Source organism: Denticeps clupeoides, chromosome 12, assembly GCF_900700375.1.
Source record: "Denticeps clupeoides chromosome 12, fDenClu1.1, whole genome shotgun sequence".
Taxonomy (NCBI): Eukaryota; Metazoa; Chordata; class Actinopteri; order Clupeiformes; family Denticipitidae; genus Denticeps; species Denticeps clupeoides.
Window position 1 is genome coordinate 9956832 of NC_041718.1, and position 23452 is coordinate 9980283.

A 23452-nucleotide genomic window follows, 5' to 3' on the forward strand; every position below is an offset into this window, starting at 1 on the left:
GGTTGAGTGGGTGGAGATTACCTCTTGTGCACTGCAGACATGATGCATGTCATATGAAGTTCTTTATGCAGGACTATGTTCTTTAAAATAGGTTCTTTTTCTTACTGATACTACACACTTAGTATCACAGAAGTGAGTGCATTTTTATATCTCGCGATGTAAAACTTTTACTAATTTCAATGAAATTCAAAATAATTATTATAGTAACTAAGACATTCAAAGTTTAGTTTATTTATGTTATATTAAAATATTGAAATATTTGTTACAATAGTTTTGTCTGAATGCACAGACATACTTGGCTTTTTTTGCACAGTTGTCTCATGTGCCTTTATAGCCACTCAATGCTGACACATGGGCCATATTCAACCTGGTGTACAATTACATCGGTCCCATAGGATCATTTAATATAGATCTATTACTATGGCCTGGCAATATGAAGTGCTGATAACACAGAAATCCCATAGTGCAATGCTTCAGTTGCCTTGCCGAACATGATCCGTTCTGGAGATAAAAATTGCATTATAAACTATAATATGTACAGTCTATGATAATATGTGTTATTGAAACAGATTTTCTGAGTAATGTCTTAATGGAATTTGTGTGTGTACAATCATTTTTCTCAAAATACCATACCATACCATATGCTGGTACCATACTTCAACATTTAGGATCTGGCAACACAGAAAACATACCATATTATAAAATACACTGAAATGACTAACACAGCCATTATGGGTAGCCGCGTTTTCTCAACCTGTCTAGCTAACAGTGTTGAGAAAAATTTCCAATCTTAACACCCAAAAACTTTGGGTGTTAGACTGGACAGCGAATCTGTCTGAGATGTTGTTTTTTTTACTGTTTTTTTATTGGTTAATATCATTTTGTTGTGCTATTATTTTATTTCTTTATTTGCTGTCTCTCTTTTCTTTTGTCTGTGGTCAACCGTGCTGTTTTAAAGTGCTTTATAAATAAATTTGAACTTGAACTTGAACTTTGAACTTGAGAAACTAGCAATTAGAAATTTCCATCAGAATTAAATCGTACCTCTACCTGTTTCCTTAGATAAGATGGTGAATTCTTGTAAAATGAAATTGTATGAAATTGAAGGCATTTGAAAATGAAAGAGTCTTCTTCTTTTCTAAAAACAAATCTCAAATAAGGCCACTAATGGCAAGATGGATTATAGCAGGTCAATAGCTGAGTGCTGTAATTCAATTGATACTATATCCTTCTGAGGCGTCATGGGAGATGCGGAACGTGTGCGTTTCTCAGAAGATGCACACATCTTAGTTTTGATCTAATGGATAAAAGGTTTTTAATGTGAAAAAGGAATGACTGCCTTTTGAAAAAGTAAAAAAAAGAATGATTTATGACTTTGAATTGTACCAAAGTAAAATAAAAAAATCTCCACAATTCTAAATACTTTAGTAAAGGTTGGATACACAATAAAACTACTTAAGTACAGTAACAAATGACATTTACTTCGTTACTGGTAGGTCTCTTGTGGATTATTCTAGTTTACTGGGTGACATGATGGCAGTAATCAACAATATCACAGCATCCTCACAGCTTTTAAATCATGGAGTGCTAGCTGTCCATGAGATGACTGTATAGCTGTTTACATAATGTCTTAAAAATAATTGATAAATATGATAACATACTTATTACTTATTACTGTCTTTAGAATAATAGAAACATGCATCTAATATTTCCATGCATATCAGTTCAAAAGTGTGTTTTTACAATGTAGAGTGTTCCCTGTATGAGTATAACCATTCCATTCTCCATCTCCACTTCCATTTGCCCCAACTAGAGCACATTCTTTGGTAAGCTGCCTTACAAACTCTTTTGTAATTGCCAGAATCTGTTTACCTCCTCTGCATTGTGTCACTGTGGTACTTCTGTAGCAGTCATCATGGATGGAAAGTTACTCATGACTCGAGCACCTCCTCCAACCCTCTTTTTAACAGCATACAGCTTTGCTTACATAACAGGTCTCAGTAAAGGTGCTGAAAACTGGCACAATCTGATCTGAGAGTCAGTTTGTTAGGGGCAGTCTTGACAGTTTATTGGGGCAATCTGAAATGCTGTGCTTGTGCCTCGGGCGCTATAGTATTTGCCAAATAAAGTAAAGCCAGACTCAGCTCTCAGTTCTACCAAGGAAAGATGCTGACCTGCAGAGTCTGGATTCTTGTAAGACAGAGACTGAAAGAGCAAGAGAGCAAAAGATTCTCATTAATGAGTCCCTCTGTAGCGTCCCAGCTGTTTGGTGTGTGGTAAAAGTCCACTGATCTTCACAATTGAAAGAGAAATCCAAATGAAAGCCAGAAGATGAGTCTTTCCAGATTAAACTACAGAAATGGACAAGATAAACCTTTGAGTTCCTTTGAAAAGAAAATGCTAATATATCCCTAATTACAATTCAGTACAAATAATGCAAATGACATGTGTTGGACACTTTAAATCACAGTGTCCAACATGGGTCATTACAGATTGCTCAAAATTAAACAAAAATTAATCACATTCAGAACCTGCTTTGCATAACAACATAAAAATCACTTTAAAATAAATTCACATTAAAAATACTGAAACCTGTTGCTTGTTGGCTTTATGAATCAGCAAGATAACAGCAAAAGTGAAAAACGCTGCATAATTTCATTTATGAATTCTGAGAAATAATTGAAATACAATGCAATGGCTGCCTAGCAACATATCCGCAAAAGCAACGTAAAAGCGCCTCTTGGTACATTAGTATACCATTCAAGTGAAATACAGTCGCAGGTGTGCAATAATGGGATACTCTCCTGTGTTTTTTTACTGTTGCATCAGACTGTAGAAGCACACAAAAATCCGTTTAAATTCACTTGCAGTAAGGTAATGACTTGTAAACTGTCCTGAGGTTTTTACACACAAGGACTGTGGGTGGCACATGTCCTGCGTCATTAAAAATCCTCATAAAAATCCTTGAGTTAAGAGTCTGCCTCATTTGCATTACAGAGTAACTGCCAGTTTCCCTTCATCAAATGAGTGGATTTGCATACACGTACATCAGCCTAGGATTGCTGCAGTTCTCGAAACCCTGCAATACAAAGAAAAAAAAACGCATATACAAATGCCGCTGCTTAGTGCGACTCATACATATTTATCTCAGTTATTAAGTTATTCACAAAGACTCGCTGCAGAAAAACAATGCTTAAATGGGTATAAGCGATAAGTGACTAGGCTGTTCACCTAAGTGCATCAGGCAGCTCAGATGGATGGCGCTTCATACTTAAGTGTAATAAGCGCAGGGAAGAATGTTGTCTGTAATTAAGCAAGGCTCTGTTTGAAGGGGGAAAGTAGCAGGGGTGACCTGTAGCCGACACCTTTTTTATTACCGGTTCCTCTGCAGATGAGCCACCAATAATTTGGGTATTTTACATCATGCTCTTTAGAAAATGTGCACAGGTAAATCCTCCTCTGCAGCAAAACAAGCAAAGTCGGCTCTATTTTTAACCCAGGCACCGTGCTGTGAAACATCGCTGCTCCTGAGGTATTGACGTGATCAAATTTAAATTTCGATCAAAGTTGTGTTCATTTATTTACTTTTCAGTCTCCGGCAGATTGACAAACTGCACCACTGGAGTGCAAGAACAACTCCAACTGGACTGTACTGTATTTTGTGGATTTTATTATTTATTAGTTTTTTTTTAGCCACAAACTATTTGTACAAATGGCAAATTCTCTTGTGTCTCAGTTTAGCACAGGTCTAGTAGCTGCTGTGACAGCCGCCTGATAGCTGCAGTAAGCTGGGTCTGCATGCTCTCTGACGCCAGTGATAATTGCACATTTTCTGCTAATGCCCCACATTGTTTCCATCGACTGTGCCTCTGTGCTCTGCATTTTGAGCCCTGCTGTAGTGCTGCGGGGCTGGGACCATGTATTTTATTCATTTTGGAATGGATATTTTGCCATGAATGGGTGGCAGTAAGATAGTAAAGTAGTAGTTCATTAAGAGAAAAAACAAAACACAGAATTACAATGGATTATCCAGACCGAGCCTGAGGGAGTGAGTTATAGACGTTGGGTAATTGCTGGCATGGAAAACGTCTCTTGCAGGTCTCTGTTTTCCAACAGATTTATGCGTGTATCATCTCCAAACTCTCAGACAGTCAGATAAGAAATGACCCTGCCTGAATTTATAGAACATCGCTTGTCCTCTATTTTTCCTCTCAACATTCCCCACGTCAGCAGTCTGACAAGACCTTCAATTAACATGAAGCCAACATTAATACTGAGCCCACTGTTATTCATCAGTTTTATGCCAGGCAATTAAAGAGCACAGGGCTGAGGCTGCATAGAGGAATTGTAAGTCGCTTTGGATAAAAGCGTCTGCCAAATAAAGTAAAGTAAAGTAAAGTAAAGGAATTGAATAGTATTGAGATGTGGCTTTGAACACACTGTGTGTGTGTGTGTTTTTCAGGCTATGGTCACCTCTGTACAGTCCTTCTCTTCACTCTGGAATAAGAGATAGATATTTTTGGGACATTTTTAAAATATGGCCTCACATTCACATTGTGCTTTCCATGACAAGTCTTTGAGCTTGATGCCATTTGTGTTTTTCTATTTAGTTTATTACATTTCTTAGCTTCTGCATGAAGTATTCTCCACAGTTGGATAAGTGTTGATTCTACTGCAGAACAGCTCAACGGCAGTTTTTATGTATCTTTCCCAAAGGAATTGTGATAAGGTCCAAAGGACAGCGTCGGAACAGCGTGCATAATCCCTTTTGACACACAGGGACATAAAAAACTTGATTATTGCTGGAGATTTTTGGCTGTACTTCCTGCTTGTGTTTGTGTTGTGCACATAGTGCATCTTTCTTCTGAAATCCTGTCGTAAACTTCCTTGACAAACAGATTGCAATCATTTCAGAAGCTGATGAGGAGAGCAGAAGCTCTGAACCAGGGCTGTCGGTTCAGTCGGTGGACATGCTCTTAATGTGCATTTTTGTGGTTTCAGCATTAACACGGTAACGCATGCTTCCTGAGGTTGCTTTGGTTATAAATTATTCTGTGTGATGCTCAGGCATGTGGAAATGAAGAGCGTAGTGAAGCGCATCTTTAAAATAATATTACTTAACGCTAAGTGCAACACTGTGCTGATCCCATCACGCCCTTTTCCATATTTAGATATTACATAAAATCCATATATTCAGTGTATAGGCAGAATACCTGTAAAGTCACATATGCGCTGAAAATATATGGTTGCTTGCCTAGATCGCTGCCGGTGTAAATAAGAATACGCTGTTTCCTCAGCAGTCATATTCAGCTCACTCTCCAATTCTCCAAAGCCAGTGCATCTTCCTCAAACACGTTGATTCTGGACAGATTTGGGGAGTAGTAATTCCCAAGGTACAGTTGGCTCTGTGTACTGGGAATTAATATGAAGTCGTTGCAAGACACCAGGATCAGGATCACCATCCTCTAAAGTGCATGGTGCACTAATGATGAAATTTACTATCTGTCGTATACTGTGCAGATGACCATATGTTGTGAGCCACATGTGAAATTCATTGTCAGGTTCGGAGTTAATTATTGTGTTTTTTTTTCTAAACGAAATATGGAGCAGATGGGAAGGTTTTTTTTCCCCATCCCTTTTACCCAAGCAGCTTACAGGATGTACAAAAAAGGAGCTAGCACAGGTCTTTAGTTATCTCTCTTACACAACCATCTTTGCATTTGAAATGGCAACAGCAAGATTGGTGCAGACTTCAGCTGACAAAGGATTAAAACTAAAGTGAGGTAATGCTAACTGTAGAACAGAACAGCAAAGACGGTGCCCCTGTTTATGGCATGGGGTAAAAACACGCATTTCTCAAGGACTGAAGGACGCATTCAGTGCCAAAAATTGGAGAAGAATGAGAAGGTAAGTGGCAGTGTGTGCAAGAACTGAGCACATGGAAGGTGCAGCAGTGTGAAAAAGATAAAGCAGGAATGCCGATCGACACACTGGCTGAGCTTCAACAGAGCTTTTTTCCCCATTCCATTATTACCACCTTTCTCTATTTCTCTGCTGTGCCAAGATACAGAGGAACAGCATAGAGGTCTCAGGAAAGAGGTCTCAAAGATGCTTTTAGCACGGATTGGGATCCTTACAGGTGTAACGAGCCTGAGGTATGGCTTGTTTCGTCTCATTCGCTCCCCTACAAATGTGGATCTGGAGTCTACAGAGCTGTCCTCCAACACAAACCCTGATTCCCATTTTGTTTCCAAAAGAAATAAACTTAATTTTTGAGTCCATTGTTTCCTCTACCTCCCCCTTGGGCGTGACAATCTCACAGACCTCATTAGAGATCATGTTTCACTTTTGTTTTATCTATTTATTCATGTACAGTCGTGGCCAAATGTTTTGAGAATTACACAAATACTGGTTTTCATACTTGCTGCTTCTGTTTTATTATGCAATTTGCATAAACTCTAGAATGTTATGAAGAGTGATCAGATGAATTGTAAAGTCCCTAAAGTGGACCTGCTGAGATCATTTTAGTGATCCTCTCTTTAATACAAGTGAGAGTGTTGATGAGTGTTGGAGATCATTCTGTCACGCTGACTGAGTTTGAATAGAAGACTGATGCTTGAAATCATTATCCATGGTTAGCTGCAAGGAAACATGTGCAGTCATCATTGTGTTGCATAAAAGGGGCATCACAGGCATGCATAATGCCACTACTAAGATTGCACCTAAATCGACTATTTATTGGATAATCAAAAACCTCAAGGAGAGAGCTTCAAGTGTTGTGAAGAAGGCTTCAGGGTGCCCAAGAAAGTCCAGCAAGCGCCGGGACCGTCTCCTAAAGATGATTCAGCTGTGGGATCAGGGTGCCACCAGTGCAGAGCTTGCTCAAGAATGGCAGCAGGCAGGTGTGAGTGTATCTGCACGCACAGTGAGGTGAAGATTTTTGGAGGATGGCCGAAGCACATCCTAAAGACAACTTTGACCCTACCCTACAATCACCCAGATTTAATATGCCTGTGAGCAAGCACAGAGACAAGGATCAGAATAACTATTTCAGGAAGCGGATGTGAATTTTAAGATGTTCAGGAATTTACGCTAGGAAAAGTTGCAGAAAGACTCTGTTTGCAAAGAAATTAAAATTAATGCTCGAGAAAAGTGTACATCCCATAACCATGGGGAGTGTCAACGGAAACAGTGCAATTCAATTATGGCTAATAGCTCAGCGACGACAAAACTTTACAAATGATCCCTGCCTGTCAGCAGAATGAATGACTGATATAATGCAATCATCAGGCCGTCCAAACGCACGCGCAGACACGAAAACAGATGGCGGGAGGCGATGGCTCCAGTGAGGTAGGGGGGATTGTAATTATGAAATCGAGAACTGAGCGTGCTCTGAGCTGTTTGGGGGGGAAGCGGATGCCGCAGGAAATGTGGAATGCGAGATACAAGCCACGAAAGCACAGTCCCCGTGCGATGCCGCTGCCGAGCGTGAATAATGAATCCCATTGTGCGCTCTCGCCAGCTCTCTTTCTTCTGTTCCTTCATCTGTCATCCCTCTTCCAAAGTCACAGACTGATGTGACACTAACTCGGCACGACCTGTTCATCCCTCATCTCTGTTGGCTATTCTGCCCTTTTCTTGCCTGGTTACATTCAACTTAGCCCTCAGTTGACTCAGTATTCTACGGAATGTATGTAATATGCTGGGTCTACCAGTTTAATTAGAATTCCAAAAGCCCCAAGGACAACTAAAGAAAACTATCAAAATTGTCTTAGAGGCAATTTGCTCTTTGTCTTTTCTCTTGGAACCCTTTTCTTTAAACAGTTTTAAGTGAGAATGTAATGAGGTGGTGATGATGTTGCAGAATGTTGTTCCACCCTGGTGCTTTATCTTTGGGTGGGAGTCAAGGTTTAGAGGCAATTACTGTCAGTTCACTGTTGCTCTTGGGACCTCTACCATTTTCAGCTGTGAAAACTAGGAGGTTTCTTATTACCTCCATTACTTGGCCCAAGACAGATGCAGAGACTGTCTGAAGTTTTTTTTGTTTTTTTGTTTTAGTGTTATCAAATGAAAGAGTTCATTTCCGTTTTTATATAAAATGTGGCGGCCTTGTCTTGCACTGATTGTGTTCCTATTGTTTTTTAGAATACATCTTCTGAGATTGAAACTGAAGCTGCTTCACATGCTCAATCATGGATGTGGATGATAGTCAGTAAAATGAAAAATAGGATACACCATTGTGGTGTAGATATCCTATATTTTGTGTTAAATAAGACCCACTTGGAAATGACTATGAATTTAAAACCCATATACAGTCATGGCCAAAAATATTGGCACTACTGGAATTTTCTCTCGGAAAATTGTTTAAATTACAAATGTTTTGCTTTACAAAGGTTTTTTTCTTTTATGTGCAACACAAAAACTTGACATAATGACATAATTTCACACAAAATTATTAGCACCCTCTACTTAATATTTGGTTCCATGGGCTTTGGAAAAAAATAACTGAAATCAAGTGCATCTACAAGCTTGTTACACCTCTTGACTGGAATTTTCCAAACTGCTCAAGGTCTATCAGATTTCAAGATCTCAATTTTGAGATCTCTCCATAAGTGTTCAATAGGATTACTCATTGCTGGTCACTTCAGAACTTTACAGTGCTTTGTCTTCAACCATTTCTGAGTGCTTTTAGAGATACGTTTGGGGTCATTGTACTGCTGGAGCACCTATGACTTATGATGCAGACCCAGCTTTCTGACACTTGGTCCCCAGCACAACTTCACTTTTTTTTTAGAGTGGTAGTAGCCTAGTGGGTAACACACCCGCTTATGAACCAGAAGACCCAGGTTCAAATCCCACTTACTACCATTGTGTCCCTGAGCAAGACACTTAACCCTGAGTGTCTCCAGGAAGACTGTCCCTGTAAGTACTGATTGTAAGTCGCTCTGGATAAGGGCATCTGATAAATGCTGTAAATGTACATCACCAAAACATCTTAGAACCTCCACCATGTTTGGTTGAGAATATTTAGATTAACTTGAAACTTTCTTATTGTCTTACTTATGTATAGACACTACAACAGAGTGAATAAAAAGATTGTATTCATAGTTGGGGGTCCTAGTGAACCAGAATTGATCAATTCATTGATGAAAACATGGAAGCACATGGCAAGTCGCTCTGGATAAGGGTGTCTGACAAATGCCTTAAATGTAAAATGCAGGAAAATTATGGCCCATATGGCCTTGTGTCTTTCCTCTTTCTTTTTATTTTAGCTCTGCCCTGTCTATGAGGTACCGAACTCTGCAGGCATCAGTGTGCGAGAGAGACCGAGTGTGCTCACTCCGCTCCATGTTCCTCCAGGTTTCCTGAACATCCATGTAAATATTGCCCAAGCATTTATCAGACACCATTATCCAGAGCAACTTACAATCAGTAGTCACAGCACAGCACACCAACCCAACACATGACAGGGGAGCCCATGACAGGGAACCCGGGGAGCAGTGTGTGGGAACAGTACTTTACTCAGTGGCACCTCAGTGGCACCTTGGCGGTTCCGGATTCTAATTGTTAATGTCCGTTTCCTTACCCGCTTGGCAGACCACTGAGTGAAGACACTCAGTGTTGCTCAGGGACAAAATGGTAGTAAGTAAAGTTTGAACCTGTGAATTTGTGGTCTTCTGGTTTACCCACTAAGTGACGACCACCACCTGCAACATTACATATGTTTAGTTCGGCAAGAAAATGTGAATTATTTGACTCTGTCCCAAAAGACTTTATGCATAATTCATTCACAATAATTCATAATAATCAACATATTTCATAAATTACAATCTGATATTTTGTTAAAGTTAACTGAAAATAAATGAAAAATTGTCTTTGGTTTTTAAAATGCCGCAGGGTTTTATAGTTTTCTGCCTATTCTAATATTTAAGTCCTCTGGATATACAAAAACAATTACTTCCATCTTTCAGACTTACTGTCAGAATAACTGGTTTAGCAACACATTGCCTTATGGTTGTCTAAGAGCTATAAAAGTTCCATTTGAGTATAAAACAACCTTGGCATTAATTGAACTTTTTATGATATGCACCATGGCAAACTTCCATATGGATATTTGCTTGCTCTGCATTTCAAGGCTTTGGTTTTTAATAGCTTTAAATGCCATAATTCAGAGAAACCCAATTTGTGCGTACTAATGGGATTAAAAACGGATGTAGTGCTGAGATCACATCTGTTCTGTAACAAGCAATTCATCCCTGGGAACATCTTCGGTTTGAATGAATGAATGTCTGAATCAGATTCACCATCCCTTGCAGACTTTCTGACAGTGAGGTGCATTGAGGAACATTTTGGTCACACACACTGTCCAGTATCCTGCCATCGGTAAGACTCTAGACCTCCAGAACATCAAGCCACACCGATGTGCATCTAAACTGACAAGAAAGTGCCATTTTCATCCTTTGGCAAACAGCCCCTGCCAGCTGTTACACATCGGCAGTAAGCTGACACACTTTCCCTCGACTGTCAGCTTCTCCTCCCGTTCGTTACATAAAACCAATCGAGACACGTCCAAGGTGCTCTCCATGCTTTTAGTTCAGCAGTTTCTAGGGTGTCTGCCTTGTAAGCTCTGCAACTGGGCGCTCTAATTATCATTGTGCTAAACAGAATGCGAATTTATCAAAGTCATTAATGGGATGTTAGATGTTAAACTATGAACTGATGCCATTTGTAGTTGCTCTTTACAGAGGTCTGTTATTGCAGGGTTGGGTTCCTTTTGTAGTGTTGTGCTGTGGGCGACCTTTTGCCGGGCCTTGACAGCCGTGGCATTAAGCCCACACTAAAAGGCCGGCACTGCTTCCTCTCTCCCTTTCTCTCAGCACACACTGTCCACGTGCTTCGCTGCTGGTAATTGCTCTGTCATTATCTCATGCTGCTTTCTTGCGCTGGAGGAGAACCCATCGTGACACAGGGCTGAGACCTCCTCCGTTCACTATTGGCTCCCCAAAGCGGGTTTACCGGTTAAACTTTCCTACAGCCCTTTATTCAGCTGCATTTACTCTGTTCTTAAGTTTTAAATTATTTATATGTCTAAAATTGCAATTATTAGTTGTCTGTGTTCATCTCGTAATACCACCCTCCAATTTTTTAGTCAACGGTTCTCATAGTTAATAAGAATATAGACAATAAGAACCTACATGGGGGAAATACTGTTGTACTGTTAAACATAAATTATATGTTGGACATGGGTGCCTGACCTGGTGCTCAGAATGGTTTTGTAGGGAGCCTCATACTTTTCAATTAAATTTCCCAGCACCCAACCAAACAGTTTAATCTGTACTTCGTTTGCACGCATCCAGGTCGAAATCTGATTTGCTCAACGGAGCGCCTGCCTAGAAAATGCTGATCCTTGTGCCTGTGCGGGGAGATCATACAGCCCATTTTACTGCCGCATACTGGCACTCTCTCCTTATCCATTTTCTGAGCCATATTTCTTGAATACGTCTGCAAAAAATGGCAGGAGATACGAGGCTCTCGCGCTGAGAGGAGTTCAGGCTTGAACGGGTCATGCCGGGGTGTTGTAAAACATTTTGCAGACAAATCGATTGCCTCCTTCACCAGAAGACTACACCAGCGGACGCTAGGCATGAATGCTGCACTTACGTAACTGATTCTCAGCCAAGTGTGCTAATGCCATGCGCTGGTAACCTGACACCAGGCCTGAGGAACAGGGCAGATCGTATGTGATAATTAGAGGGGTAATTGGACCATAGAGAAATTAGACTCCCTCCACACATAAAAAAAGGCACATACCTAAATAGACACACACACACATGGACAAACATCAAAGAGACAGTGCTGTGAATAATCTGAAATCATAATTCTGCTATAGTTGTAAACTTTGCAATTCTGAAACAGTATTTTGCACATTTCGTATTGAATTAATTACATTTTACAGCTACTTACAGCTCCTATAGATAATGTAACTTCCTTTACACTCTCTAGAGTCTGTATGTTAGTTAGATGCTGCTGTGTTTATTCAGCAGCCGGCTATTCCGCCGCTGCCACAGAGTCGAATGGGCATTACAGCTCACCAGCTCTGCGGCATTAAACAAGCATTGGGAAAGCGAGAGAGCGACAAAAGGTCACGGTTGCAGCGACGGCTTCTATAAAGGCAAGCCGTCACGGCGGCAAATGAAAATCCATGGCTGAAAGAAGCCACCCCTCGTCTCGTATTGGCCTCAGATGTTTCCCCGGGAGGCGGCTTTTATTGGAGTTGCCCTCCTGCCTCCATCTCTTTTCCAATCGCGTGTGCCGAGCGCTCGGAGATGAATGGAAGGCGAGTGCGAGCAGTGAGGAGGAGGTTGGCACGATCCGGGCTCCTTTTGTCTTCTCTGCACTCACTTTCAGTGATTGACTGAGCTAAAGCGATCAGATCGCTGCACAGTCCCTCCGGCATGCAGTACTGCATGATCCATGGGAGAAAAGCACCAGATAAGACAAATGCATTTAACAAAATTGGTGAAATATATCATGAAAATAATAATCATAAAGATGGATGTTTTTTTTCCTCAATATGAAGAGCAGCTTGAAGACGTTTAAAATGGATTGCTGACCTTTTTATTGAACACATCAGCTCCCCACTGTTTGCCTTCAGTTCTTCTCTCTACTCCATTATTGATTTTCACTTCTTTTCCTTGACTCCAGACCAGTCCATCACCAAAACAAAATTTTTCAAGCCAAGTTTGATTGATCCACTTTAATTTACGATTTGAGGAAAACGAAATCCTCCAACCTAGTGTCGTTCGCTAATCAGGCACGTCATAGAACACCAAACCTCTCTGTGGCAATAAAATGTGTAATTCTGTTGTGTTTAATTTCACTCATGGTCTCTGGGGAGACGTGAGGCTTTGTGATAGAGTCGGAAAGAGAAGAAGAGAAAGAACAACATTCAAGTGCTTTAATTTGCCTTCATTTCCCAGGGTGCCGTGCCATAAACGCCTTGTTTCGAAATGCCTCATTTGTTGCCACGGCAGTTACACCTCTGACCCCCCCCCCCCCCCCCCCCCCCCCCCCATAGAAGGCCTTAGCAGAAGCGCTGTCCTCTAGTCAAGTAGCGCAAAATTAAATTTGGTTTATAGCAAGTCCCTGAGCAGTTATCATGATGTGCAGCCAATTTATTTCTCTCTCCACAGGGCGTGTTCCAGATTTGGGCTGGTTCTGGGTGTGTGTGGTCAGTGTGCGGTCGCTAGAAGGTGCTTCACTGATGTCAGCTGCATTGGGTTTTTAGGGGAGAAGAGGCCATGCCATTTGGCTGCTTGACACTCGGGGAGAAAAAGGACTACAACAGTCCTTCTGAGGTGACGGATAAGTATGACCTGGGACAGATTGTTAAATCGTAAGTATTTGTAATACCGCAAATAACATAATATGCTCTTCACATTGTGTGCTATAATACATTTTTTTTCTAACACTGTTGATGCTTGTTACAGGGAGGAGTTCTGTGAGATTTTTAGAGCCAAGGACAGGAATACTTTGAAAATGTACACCTGCAAAAAATTCCTGAAAAGGGATGGGAGGAAAGTGCGAAAGGCGGCAAAGAATGAAATTCTCATTTTGAAGATGTGAGTTTTTGTTTTGGAGACTTTTTTTATTTCCATGCTCTCCACCATTTTACCTGTACATGGATTTCAATGTGGTCACATGTTGGTCCTTTCCTGATTTTTGCTTAATAATTCATAGTTTTTCATGATGTGTGTGTCACAGGCAGGAGAGAATTCAATGGCCAAGACAGGAAGTGGGAAAATAAACATTTTTAAGGTTTTAGACTCTTTTAAAGAAAATGAAAAATGATATTTGACTGGACGCTCAGCATCTCCTGGGAGGATAGAGAGCAGTACTTCTTCTCTGCATCCCTGAGTGAAATTAGTTCAGCCATTATCCCCATCTCCTGCAGCATTGCCAAGTGACAGTGGTAACCATGCCCTCTGCCATGGTTCATTTCGTTGGATATCTCAGTAGACAGCTTCACTCAGATATCATTACGACAAAACTGTCTCCTGTCCATTGAGGCACCGTGGCTGCCCTGCAAAATCTGGAAATTAATTTTCTCCTACAATTCATCACCAGATGTGGTGTGCTTTTGCACTAGGCAACATATATTTATTATAATTTTGAAATTATGCCTCTTGATGTCCAAAGATGCACAGAAACAAAATGCTTAAATATTTACATTTGCACAGATGCTGTCAAGATCCCTCACTGATCACTGCACTGCTAAAGTAATTCTCACAATTACAGTACATAATATAGAATTTGTTAAGATGCTCCTGCAACGTTTTCTCTAGGATTGGGTAAGATTTCAGCTGCTCTTATTTAACTCCTGCGTGTCTCCTCGTCATTTTCCTACTCCAGGGTGAAACATCCCAACATTTTGCAGCTGGTGGACGTCTATGAAACCAGAAAAGAATACTTCCTCTTCCTTGAACTGTGAGTTCAAACATGTGATTGGTAAAGATGAAGCTCTTTATAGTAGCAGGGCCTACATGTTGAATGAGCACTCCTGGGACTGAGGTTCTGTAGCCACCGGCAGCATAGATATGAGCCCTGCTCAGCTGAGACACTCTCTGTCTTCTGCTTTTCCCCATATTACTCATTTCTAATGCTCCAAATTCTCTTTAGCTGCAGTTCTCATACATTTTATGCCCCCTAGTCGGCACAAGAAGCAGTATGGACTGATAATATATTAATCATGCACCGTGCTTCCAAACTGATACAGTAACTTCATATCACATTTACAGCATACATGCTAATAGAAATAACTGCATGCATAGTAATTAGGTGGTGAGAACATGTCAGTAAGAGGGGTCTTTTTCACCCCTCAGTGCCACAGGCAGAGAGGTGTTTGACTGGATCCTTGATCAGGGGTACTACTCAGAGCGGGACACCAGCAATGTGATCCGGCAGGTGATGGAGGCTGTGGCATACCTGCACTCCCTCCATATCGTCCACAGGAACCTGAAGGTCAGGTGCCCTCTGCTGACTGCAGATGAAAGTGCAGCACAAGATTGCATCCCAAAAATGTGGTCGAGTGACAGGTTCACATGAAATAAGTTTCTAATGATATATGTTAATTCAATTAATTTTTGGAGACTGATACAATATACCAAAGACAAGGACATATTTGTAAGGCTCAGATTATTTTAAAAATGCAAAGCTTATTCAGGCACAAGGCTGAAGGACAGGAATGATCCAAACATGAACAACATATTTATGTTTTCATATGCTTCCAGCTGGAGAACTTGGTGTATTATAACCGTCTGAAGAACTCCAAAATTGTCATCAGTGACTTCCACCTGGCCAAGCTGGAGAATGGCCTCATCAAAGAACCCTGTGGAACCCCGGAATACCTGGGTGAGACAGAAATGAAGAATAGTTATTGTCAGGATTGACTGCAGCTGTGCTCAACACTGGTGGCCAATCCTGACGGCGCATAAATGCCGGATATTTCCGCCCCTTCCAGGTCTCCGGCATTTTCGTGGACGTTAGTGCACGTATAGTATGTGAATGTGTATTTTCAGTTCTGGCAATCGCCACACGCCTACGGGTTAGTTTTACTTTTTCTTTATTGTAGTTAAATTGTTTTCGGCCATCGCGCCGCTGTTTATTTGTATTTATTGTTTATTTGTTAATAAAAACCCTTCCCAGCATGTCAGACCTCTGCGCTTCCTTCCTCCGTGACAGTTATACTTATGACAAATTTACATTTATGGCATTTATCAGGCGCCCTTATCCAGAGTGACTTATAATCAGTAGTTACAGGGATAGTCCCCCCCACGAGACACTCAGGGTGAAGTGTCATGCTCAGGGACACAATGGTAGTAAGTGGGGTTTGAACCTGAGAATTTTACGGTCTTCTGGTTCATAGGCAAGTTTGTTTCCCACTAGGCTCCTACCACATTAGTACCTATTTAACATATTTGTGAATGTGAAATTGATTAATTATTATTAATTATTTTCAAATCAGTAGTGTTCTAGAAAAAGAAAATACTGCAAATAGTAAACCACCTCTTGTCGACCTGCAGCTCCGGAGGTGGTGGGAAGGCAGCGATACGGAAGACCTGTGGACTGCTGGGCATTGGGTGTCATTATGTACATTCTGTGAGTAGTTTGAAATACTGTATACCTGCTAAAGGGTAATAAAAGAATGATCTAATGAAGAAGGGCAGTCACTTTAATTATCCAAATTTTCTAAAGCTTTTGGAATAGAACAAATGTTCTAAATCTAATTAGTAATAATTATAGATAATTACTGATTAGTGATTTAATTTCATTTTTCAGGTTAAGTTAAAGCTTTTAGCTTTCATGTTGCAGTGAATCATGCCATTTTTTTCTCCTCAGGCTCTCCGGAAACCCGCCTTTCTACGATGAAACCGACGACGATGATTATGAAAACCATGACAAGAACCTGTTTCGTAAGATCTTGGCAGGAGACTATGAGTTTGACTCTCCCTACTGGGATGACATCTCAGACTCAGGTACGTTTCCAAAGAGCAGCAACTGCGTATGAATGGATGTAATTAAGTTGTGTGAATGGATAAAAGAAGCTGCATGTATAAAGGTTGAAAGGTGTTGATAAAGTTTCATTTACAGCGAAAAGCCTTGTCTCTCGGCTAATGGAAGTAGACCAGGACCAAAGGCTCACAGCACAGGAGGCCATAAACCATGAATGGTAATGATGATTTAATGAGCATCTGTATCATTAGGGGAATTATCTGTGTGATAAGGAAGAAAGTTATTATGTAATTATGCCGTGTTAAAGCAAACGTCGATTTTCATGAACATTTCTGCCCTCTTTTCCCAGGATATCAGGAAATGCAGCTTCAGATAAGAATATTAAAGATGGAGTCTGTGCTCAGATAGAAAAGAACTTTGCCAAAGCTAAGTGGAAGGTAAAAGGTTCAGCCTGTTTTAACCAAATTCTCAACATATTTGTTTATTGTCATTGTGGTTGTGATTGCAATACTGAAAGCTTAATGTATCATAGGTTGAACACTTTAATGGTCTCATGACATAAAAATTTCACTTTGTGAGATTATTTAACATTAATATGAGTTCCCTAACCTGTCTAGGGTTCTACAGTGGCTAGAAATGGTGATAGGTGTAAAGAGTGCTTCGGTCATTCTGCTTTGCTGTTCAGACAGCGGGTGATCAGACAGTTGGTCTGGAATTTGACCCTTTATGACGTCATAAGCGGCAAGGTTACCTCCCATTTCTGCCCAGAGAATTTCCCAACCCTCCACCGTCATGGTTTCATTAGTAGCACATATATGCTTGTATAAGTCGATGATGTGACAAGTGTTTAATCACCCAGACAAGTCTAAAAAACAGCAGGACACGTTATCCAATAGGCTACTACCACCCCATACTTATCAACTTAAGGTCAACATATGCAGATCATTAAACAATAAATATTGCAATCAACTGTTTTCTCACCCCTAGAGTCCTCAGATGTGTTTAAGCACATTTGTTTGCTCTTTTTTTAAGTGTTCTGCTAACTTCTGTTCTGTGGTGTGAAAATGCCGTGAATGAAGAGTGTATGCCTGTAGAATGGATAATTTTGCCACTTCTGACATCTTAATCCAGTTACTTAAAACATCAATGAAGGAGGACAGTATTAAATTTGGATACTTAGTGCTTGATAACGTTTGTCTTGTAGAAAGCGGTTCGGGTCACAACTCTCATGAAGAGGCTGAGAGCCCCAGAACAGAGCAACTCGTCAGCAGCCAGTCCAGCCGCAGGGGATGAGCAGACCCCAGTGCTCCCGACCGAAACACCCGCTGCTCCTGACAGCGCCGCTTCCTCAGAGCAGAGTCCCCCTGCAACAGAGCCCCCGGCTGGTGGGGAGGGAGCCACCGGCACGCCAACACTCGTCCCCAGCCGGACCGAGCCCATCCCGGAGGAGGTAGCTGACCCCTCTTCACAGTGCAACGGGGAGGCTTCGGCAGGGGATGAGCAGAATGGTTGAAAAAGAAAACAGAAAAAGTGTCCCCCCCCACCTAAAACTGCCCTCGTCATCCTCCATCACATCAGCAAACCCAGCCACGCACTGCGGGTACACCTTTTAACCATCGCCCCCTCCACACTGTATATTAGCTGCTGGCATGGTGACACCGAATCCGCTACGAAAACCCACATCACAATGCGGCTCGCCAGCGACCATGAGCCGCCAGCGACCATGACTGCCTTTCACCCTCCTGTGTGTTGCCCTGTCATTTCTCTGGTTACGCATACCTAAAACATTCTTATTACCACGTGTGTTATATGGGTAGCCCCAAAGTTGATACTCACCTCTTCAGCATAATGTGCATTCACTTATTTGCTCCTGCTGTATATTTTGTTAAATCATCTGTAATAACCCAAATCAATTTAGGAAAGTGTTGGCATTTTACTGCATCTCTTGTAAAGTTCACTTGAAGTTTTGGTCACTGCCTTCCGTTGAGAAGAAATGCTGAAATGTTTTACACTGGCAGTCATGTCTGCATCGCCAGGTCACCGGTTTGTATAAAGAGCAGGTTGCATTCATAATTATGTAGAGGTGTACATAGAGACAGGCGGGGTTTCTTATTTGGGATTAATCAGAGGGGTTTTAGGTGTATAAATCCAGCTCCTGTTTACTTCTAGCACTCAGCTCAGGAAAGTGCAGTGTGGCTCGCTAAGTTGTAAAGTTCCTGTAAATACCGACCCTGGTAGAAGTAGCCGAGACAGCATGCATCCTTTTAAGATTTGCAGTTTTACTTCACATTCGTGTCCAAGATTCGTGGTAGATGAAAAGGTAGTTCATGCTTTTAGCTTTACATTCAGAAGCATTATATTTCGTACCTGGATCCCAGTAAGTGATTTGGCCTGTTTGAATCATAGACTGCGTTGACAGATGCACATGACTCATGTGGAGGAATAAATAATAAATAAATAAATAAATAAATAAATATAGCATTATGTGCCACTAAATATTCCCCAGCCTACATTATTAGAGAAGCAAGGAACACGGATTTTACATGGCAATGTGAAGTTATATTGACATTAATTTTATTAAATCATCCATTGTCAAGTCCGTTGTCTCAAATGTGCTATATTCCTTATATAATTGTGTTCTTATGTTAATACAATTGATAACAACAACAACAACAACAATAAAACCAGTTGTTGTTAGTCACAGTTATTTATCTACTTATTTGTATCATTTGTATCTTATGTCAAATTAATTCCAAAAATGACCGTGTGCCGTAAGTCCTCCCCTTAGGTGACTAGTTACAAGGCACCGCAAGAGTAAACTGTTATCATCATAACCTGAGCAATAGTCAACCTACTGCGATACTGTGATGCTCTTCATGTTAACGTAACTGTTGTTCTGTAAGGTCTTTTTTTCTCAAGCTCCTGAGCAGGTCCTGGCTCCAGCTGGAAAAGGATAGTGCAAGCACAGTTATTTTAGTTGTATATTAGGATGCAATAAGTACTAATAAATAACCACAGACAGTAGCTACTCTGGACAGCAAGACCCATCTGCATTCCAGAATGTCTAAATTCTTTGTGTAGCCTATATATCTTCTAGGAATAGTGAAACTTTTTCACTATTTCTGTGTTTTGTTCTTCTCTTCCCCTATTTGACTAGTTGTTATAGCAAGTTTTTACATGTGGGATATTATATATAAACAGGAATATGCCTATGCCAATGACCTAGGGTTAGGGTTAGAAGGAATTATGGTTCATAAGTAGCTTCCTCATTGCTTTTAGCTGTCTAAGCATTTTGAAACTGGCTTATTGAGGTGGACCCCTGCAGGACACCCTTTCAGATGGCAGCAGCGGAGCTTCACGCTTGTGGATTATTATTATTATGGGCCACCTTTAGTGTGTTTTGCACCTTTGTATTTCTGTAGAATTCCTTGCTGAGGTAAAGAACTGCATTTGTGACTGTCGTCAAGCGTTTCCTTCATTTTGCTTTAAATAAAGAGATCAAATAAATGTTATGTTGAATACTATTGTGCTTATTACACATATAAATCTATGTGTACCTAGCATCTCTTGTACCTAGGATGCTACATTATTTTCATGTACTTTTATGCGTTCTAAATGTTACTGATAGAATAACAGGAAGATGTATAGGAAAAGCAGAGAAATGGTTCCATTCTTCAAAAAGACAAAATACTGTTACAAAAATCAAAGCAATGCTTTTTAGTGCATCCAGTACCACAGCATTTCGTATTAGATATCCACTCATTTCCTCATGCACTATCTGATGTATTTACTGGTGTAGTTGTCTGTGGGACCCGTGGCCCTGCCTCTCATATGAAACTCTGTATTCCTTTGACTGAGTTCTACGAAATTGAAGGTAATAAAAGTGAACTCAAGAACGATGACTGCCATCATTGTTTCCGTTTTATCAGCTCCTGACATGATTGAAGGCAAAATGGACGCGATTATTCTTCGGAGACATATCCAGTGCTGCCTGCCGCTCCATGTTTGCCATGGATCCCATCATTAGGACACTCAGTTGTGCTCAGTCCCAGTCACATGTAATAGGCTAATTAAAAGCTCATGTGGAGATTAGGCTGGCGTATTACACAACACGGCTCTGATGAGTTCAACTACAGGCCACTACAAATGAAAATAAATGTATCATTCTTTACAAATACCAATTTATCATACTCCCTGCACTCATGCATATTGAATAACATATTTGTAAAGTAAAAAAAATACATTATAATGTGTAGTATAACATGTGCATATACTGTACCATATAATAAATATAGAATAGAAATAAAATGATTTTTTTTTCCTGCTGAAAAAAATATGTGCATGCACATTATAGACAAAAACATTGAGACACCTGACCATTACACCTACTTTTTAATGAATTTGCATTCAAATACATAGCCTTTAATATGGGGTTGGTCACCGCTTTTCACCGCTTTGCACCGCTTTGAACTGCTTAGCAGCTCTTCTTTTCTGAAGGCTTTGGAGAGTTTCTATGGGGATTTGAGCCCATTCATTCTTTAGCACACATATGACTTCAGGCACTGATGTTGGAGGTGAAGGCCTGACTCAGTTTCTGTTCCAGCTTGTCCCAAAGGCCTTGCTTTGCGTATGTCCAGTTAAAAAGGGCCTTTCCCAAGCTGTGTCGACAAATTTGAAAGCACAGCGTTGACCCGAATGTATGCTGAAGCATTTAGCTTGGCCTTCACTGGAAGTGTCCCTCCTCTACCAAACTTCAGACTCAGCACAATGCTGTCAGGTAAGTGCCATTCTCCCAGCATCTACCAAAAAAAAATGCCACTTTTTCATGTCTGTTACAGTCAATTGGCACTAACAGGCACCACAAGGTCCTTCAGCAGAACCTAGAGAAGGTGTTTCTGTCTGTAACCGGAGGAAAATACAGAGAAAATACTAATTCTAAATCAACGGGGAACAATTTTTTCATCTCTTAAAATGGCATCAGAAATTAACTTTTTGGAACACATTTTACTAAAATGTAATGTTACACATTACAAATACAATATCCAGCCCAATATGAATTGAAAGTGATTGTGAAACTTGACAAAACGTGTCCTCCGCATTTAACCCATCACCATTGGTGAGCAGTGGGCAGCCATGAAAGGCGGCCGGGCAGCAGTGTGTGGGAATGATATTGTGGGGATCGGGATTCGAACCGGCAACCTGTCTGCTTTTTTACCCACTAGGCCTCCACTGCCCTGCTTCACTTATTTCATTCAAACTTTCACAAAGGGTGATATTTGAAATGATACTGAAATGAGGTTAGTATATCACCAGAAGGCATGTATCCATTACCACTGGCTTAGAAGAATTGTAAAAATGACCTGTAAAACCTAAAAAAGTAGGCATCAAAAAATACTAGACAGCTAGTGGTTGATATTTTTAGTTAATTGCTAGTAGCTTACTTTGATAAGAGCTTTATATTAGAACTGTTCACATTTCTACCATAAGTTTTGGTGCATTATTTCTGACGCCAAAGAAATCTGAGGGCACCTGGACACGATTGTGATTTGAACCTGTGGATTCATCTGATAAAGTTTATGTCTTGTTATATTCTTTGCTTCATCATTAAATATCACTTTGGCATATTTGCAAAATGCCATTCAACATACAGATTGATGTGTAACTTTATCCAGGTGCCACTAGAGGTCAGCGTTTCCAATGGGTTCCATTCATATGTAAGCATCTTTTGTGTAATAGAAAAAAGTTGGTTAATTTAATAAATTTGACAGGGATCTGAGTGAGCAGTCGGCTAGAGTTAAAGTTAAGTTCTATTTAAACTATGGACAACAGTGTAAATATATATTTACAGTTAAGCCCTGTGCATGTATTGCACACGTCAAAAATCTCAGCCCGTCCATACATGAAAAAAATTATTATCAGACAATGTTAAAGGCAAACCTGTTACCTCTTAACTATGGTTATTATATTTGACTGAGGGACCTTAAATAATATGTTTTTAAATGTTTATAAACTTCACGTTTACACTTTTAATGCTGAATTACCAGCGTCGAACTGCCCTCTTGTGTCTGATGTGTCTGACAGCACCTACCTGTGTTTAACGGTAAAATAAACCGTATTGCAATCTTTATGTTATCAGTAGCAACATATACATTTAGAATCAGAATCATGTTTATTGGCGCAATATGTTGGCACACAAGGAATTTGGTTCTCAAGCAACACAGTGCAATACAATACAGTATACAGTAGAGCGCAATAAACACAATACATACATAATCACATTTATTTCTTGTTTGAGCATTTATTTTGAATTACCAGTAATTTAACACTTTTCATCACTGTTGGCCTTGAGCTAATCTTTTGCTTTGTCCACTGCATCTGAACAGCATGTCGGTGCTACACCTTCATCCTTTCTGTCCAATCAGTAGCCATTCTTTGGGGTTAAATTAATCATCTGACGTTTCTGCTTTTCTCAATGAACAGATCGTGCAGATGGCATGCAATTACTCTCTAACAACTGTTGCACCGTAGGTTATGTGTGTTTTTATATATCATAACTTTATGTAGAGAATGTAAGGTTGATTTTTTTTCCCAACAAAGTTCCTCAAAACATTTCACAGCAGAAAACTATTTGGAAAAAGGGAAAGTTATAGGTAAAGACTGGGCTAAAAATGCTGTATTGAATAATTCCATTTGATCCGTTATTGTTCTGTCTGTCTGTCTGTCTGTCTATATAGTATCTATCTGTTCATCTGTCTATATAATATCTATCTGTATAAATAGTATCTATCTGTCTGTCTGTCTGCATGGCTGTTTAGAAGCGTAACAGTTTGTGTGAAATCCAGATGGAGAACAACCTCCCATTGACTCCGGCAGTTTAGGGGAATCCATTTGCTGGGTCAACACTGATGTGGATGGTGAGCATGCCTGTTCAGAGGATGAC

The 23452-nt window shown here is 40.4% G+C and overlaps 1 protein-coding gene across 2 annotated transcripts in view; it reads left to right on the forward strand.

Annotated features, from left to right (window-relative positions):
* Positions 1-20411, forward strand: part of LOC114801141 (caM kinase-like vesicle-associated protein) — a 33547-nt gene extending 13136 nt beyond the window's left edge. Inside the window, exons 2-11 of one of the 2 annotated variants that reach the window (XM_028999134.1) lie at positions 13194-13396; positions 13491-13622; positions 14413-14487; positions 14883-15021; positions 15291-15411; positions 16083-16158; positions 16399-16535; positions 16651-16729; positions 16862-16949; positions 17717-20411. In XM_028999134.1, coding sequence (XP_028854967.1) covers positions 13302-13396; positions 13491-13622; positions 14413-14487; positions 14883-15021; positions 15291-15411; positions 16083-16158; positions 16399-16535; positions 16651-16729; positions 16862-16949; positions 17717-18025 — 1251 coding nt within the window. In that variant the 5' untranslated portion in view covers positions 13194-13301 and the 3' untranslated portion in view covers positions 18026-20411. The remainder of the gene's footprint in view (positions 1-13193; positions 13397-13490; positions 13623-14412; positions 14488-14882; positions 15022-15290; positions 15412-16082; positions 16159-16398; positions 16536-16650; positions 16730-16861; positions 16950-17716) is intronic. The other variant, XM_028999133.1, reaches the window with a different exon arrangement.
* Positions 20412-23452: the final 3041 nt, after the last annotated feature.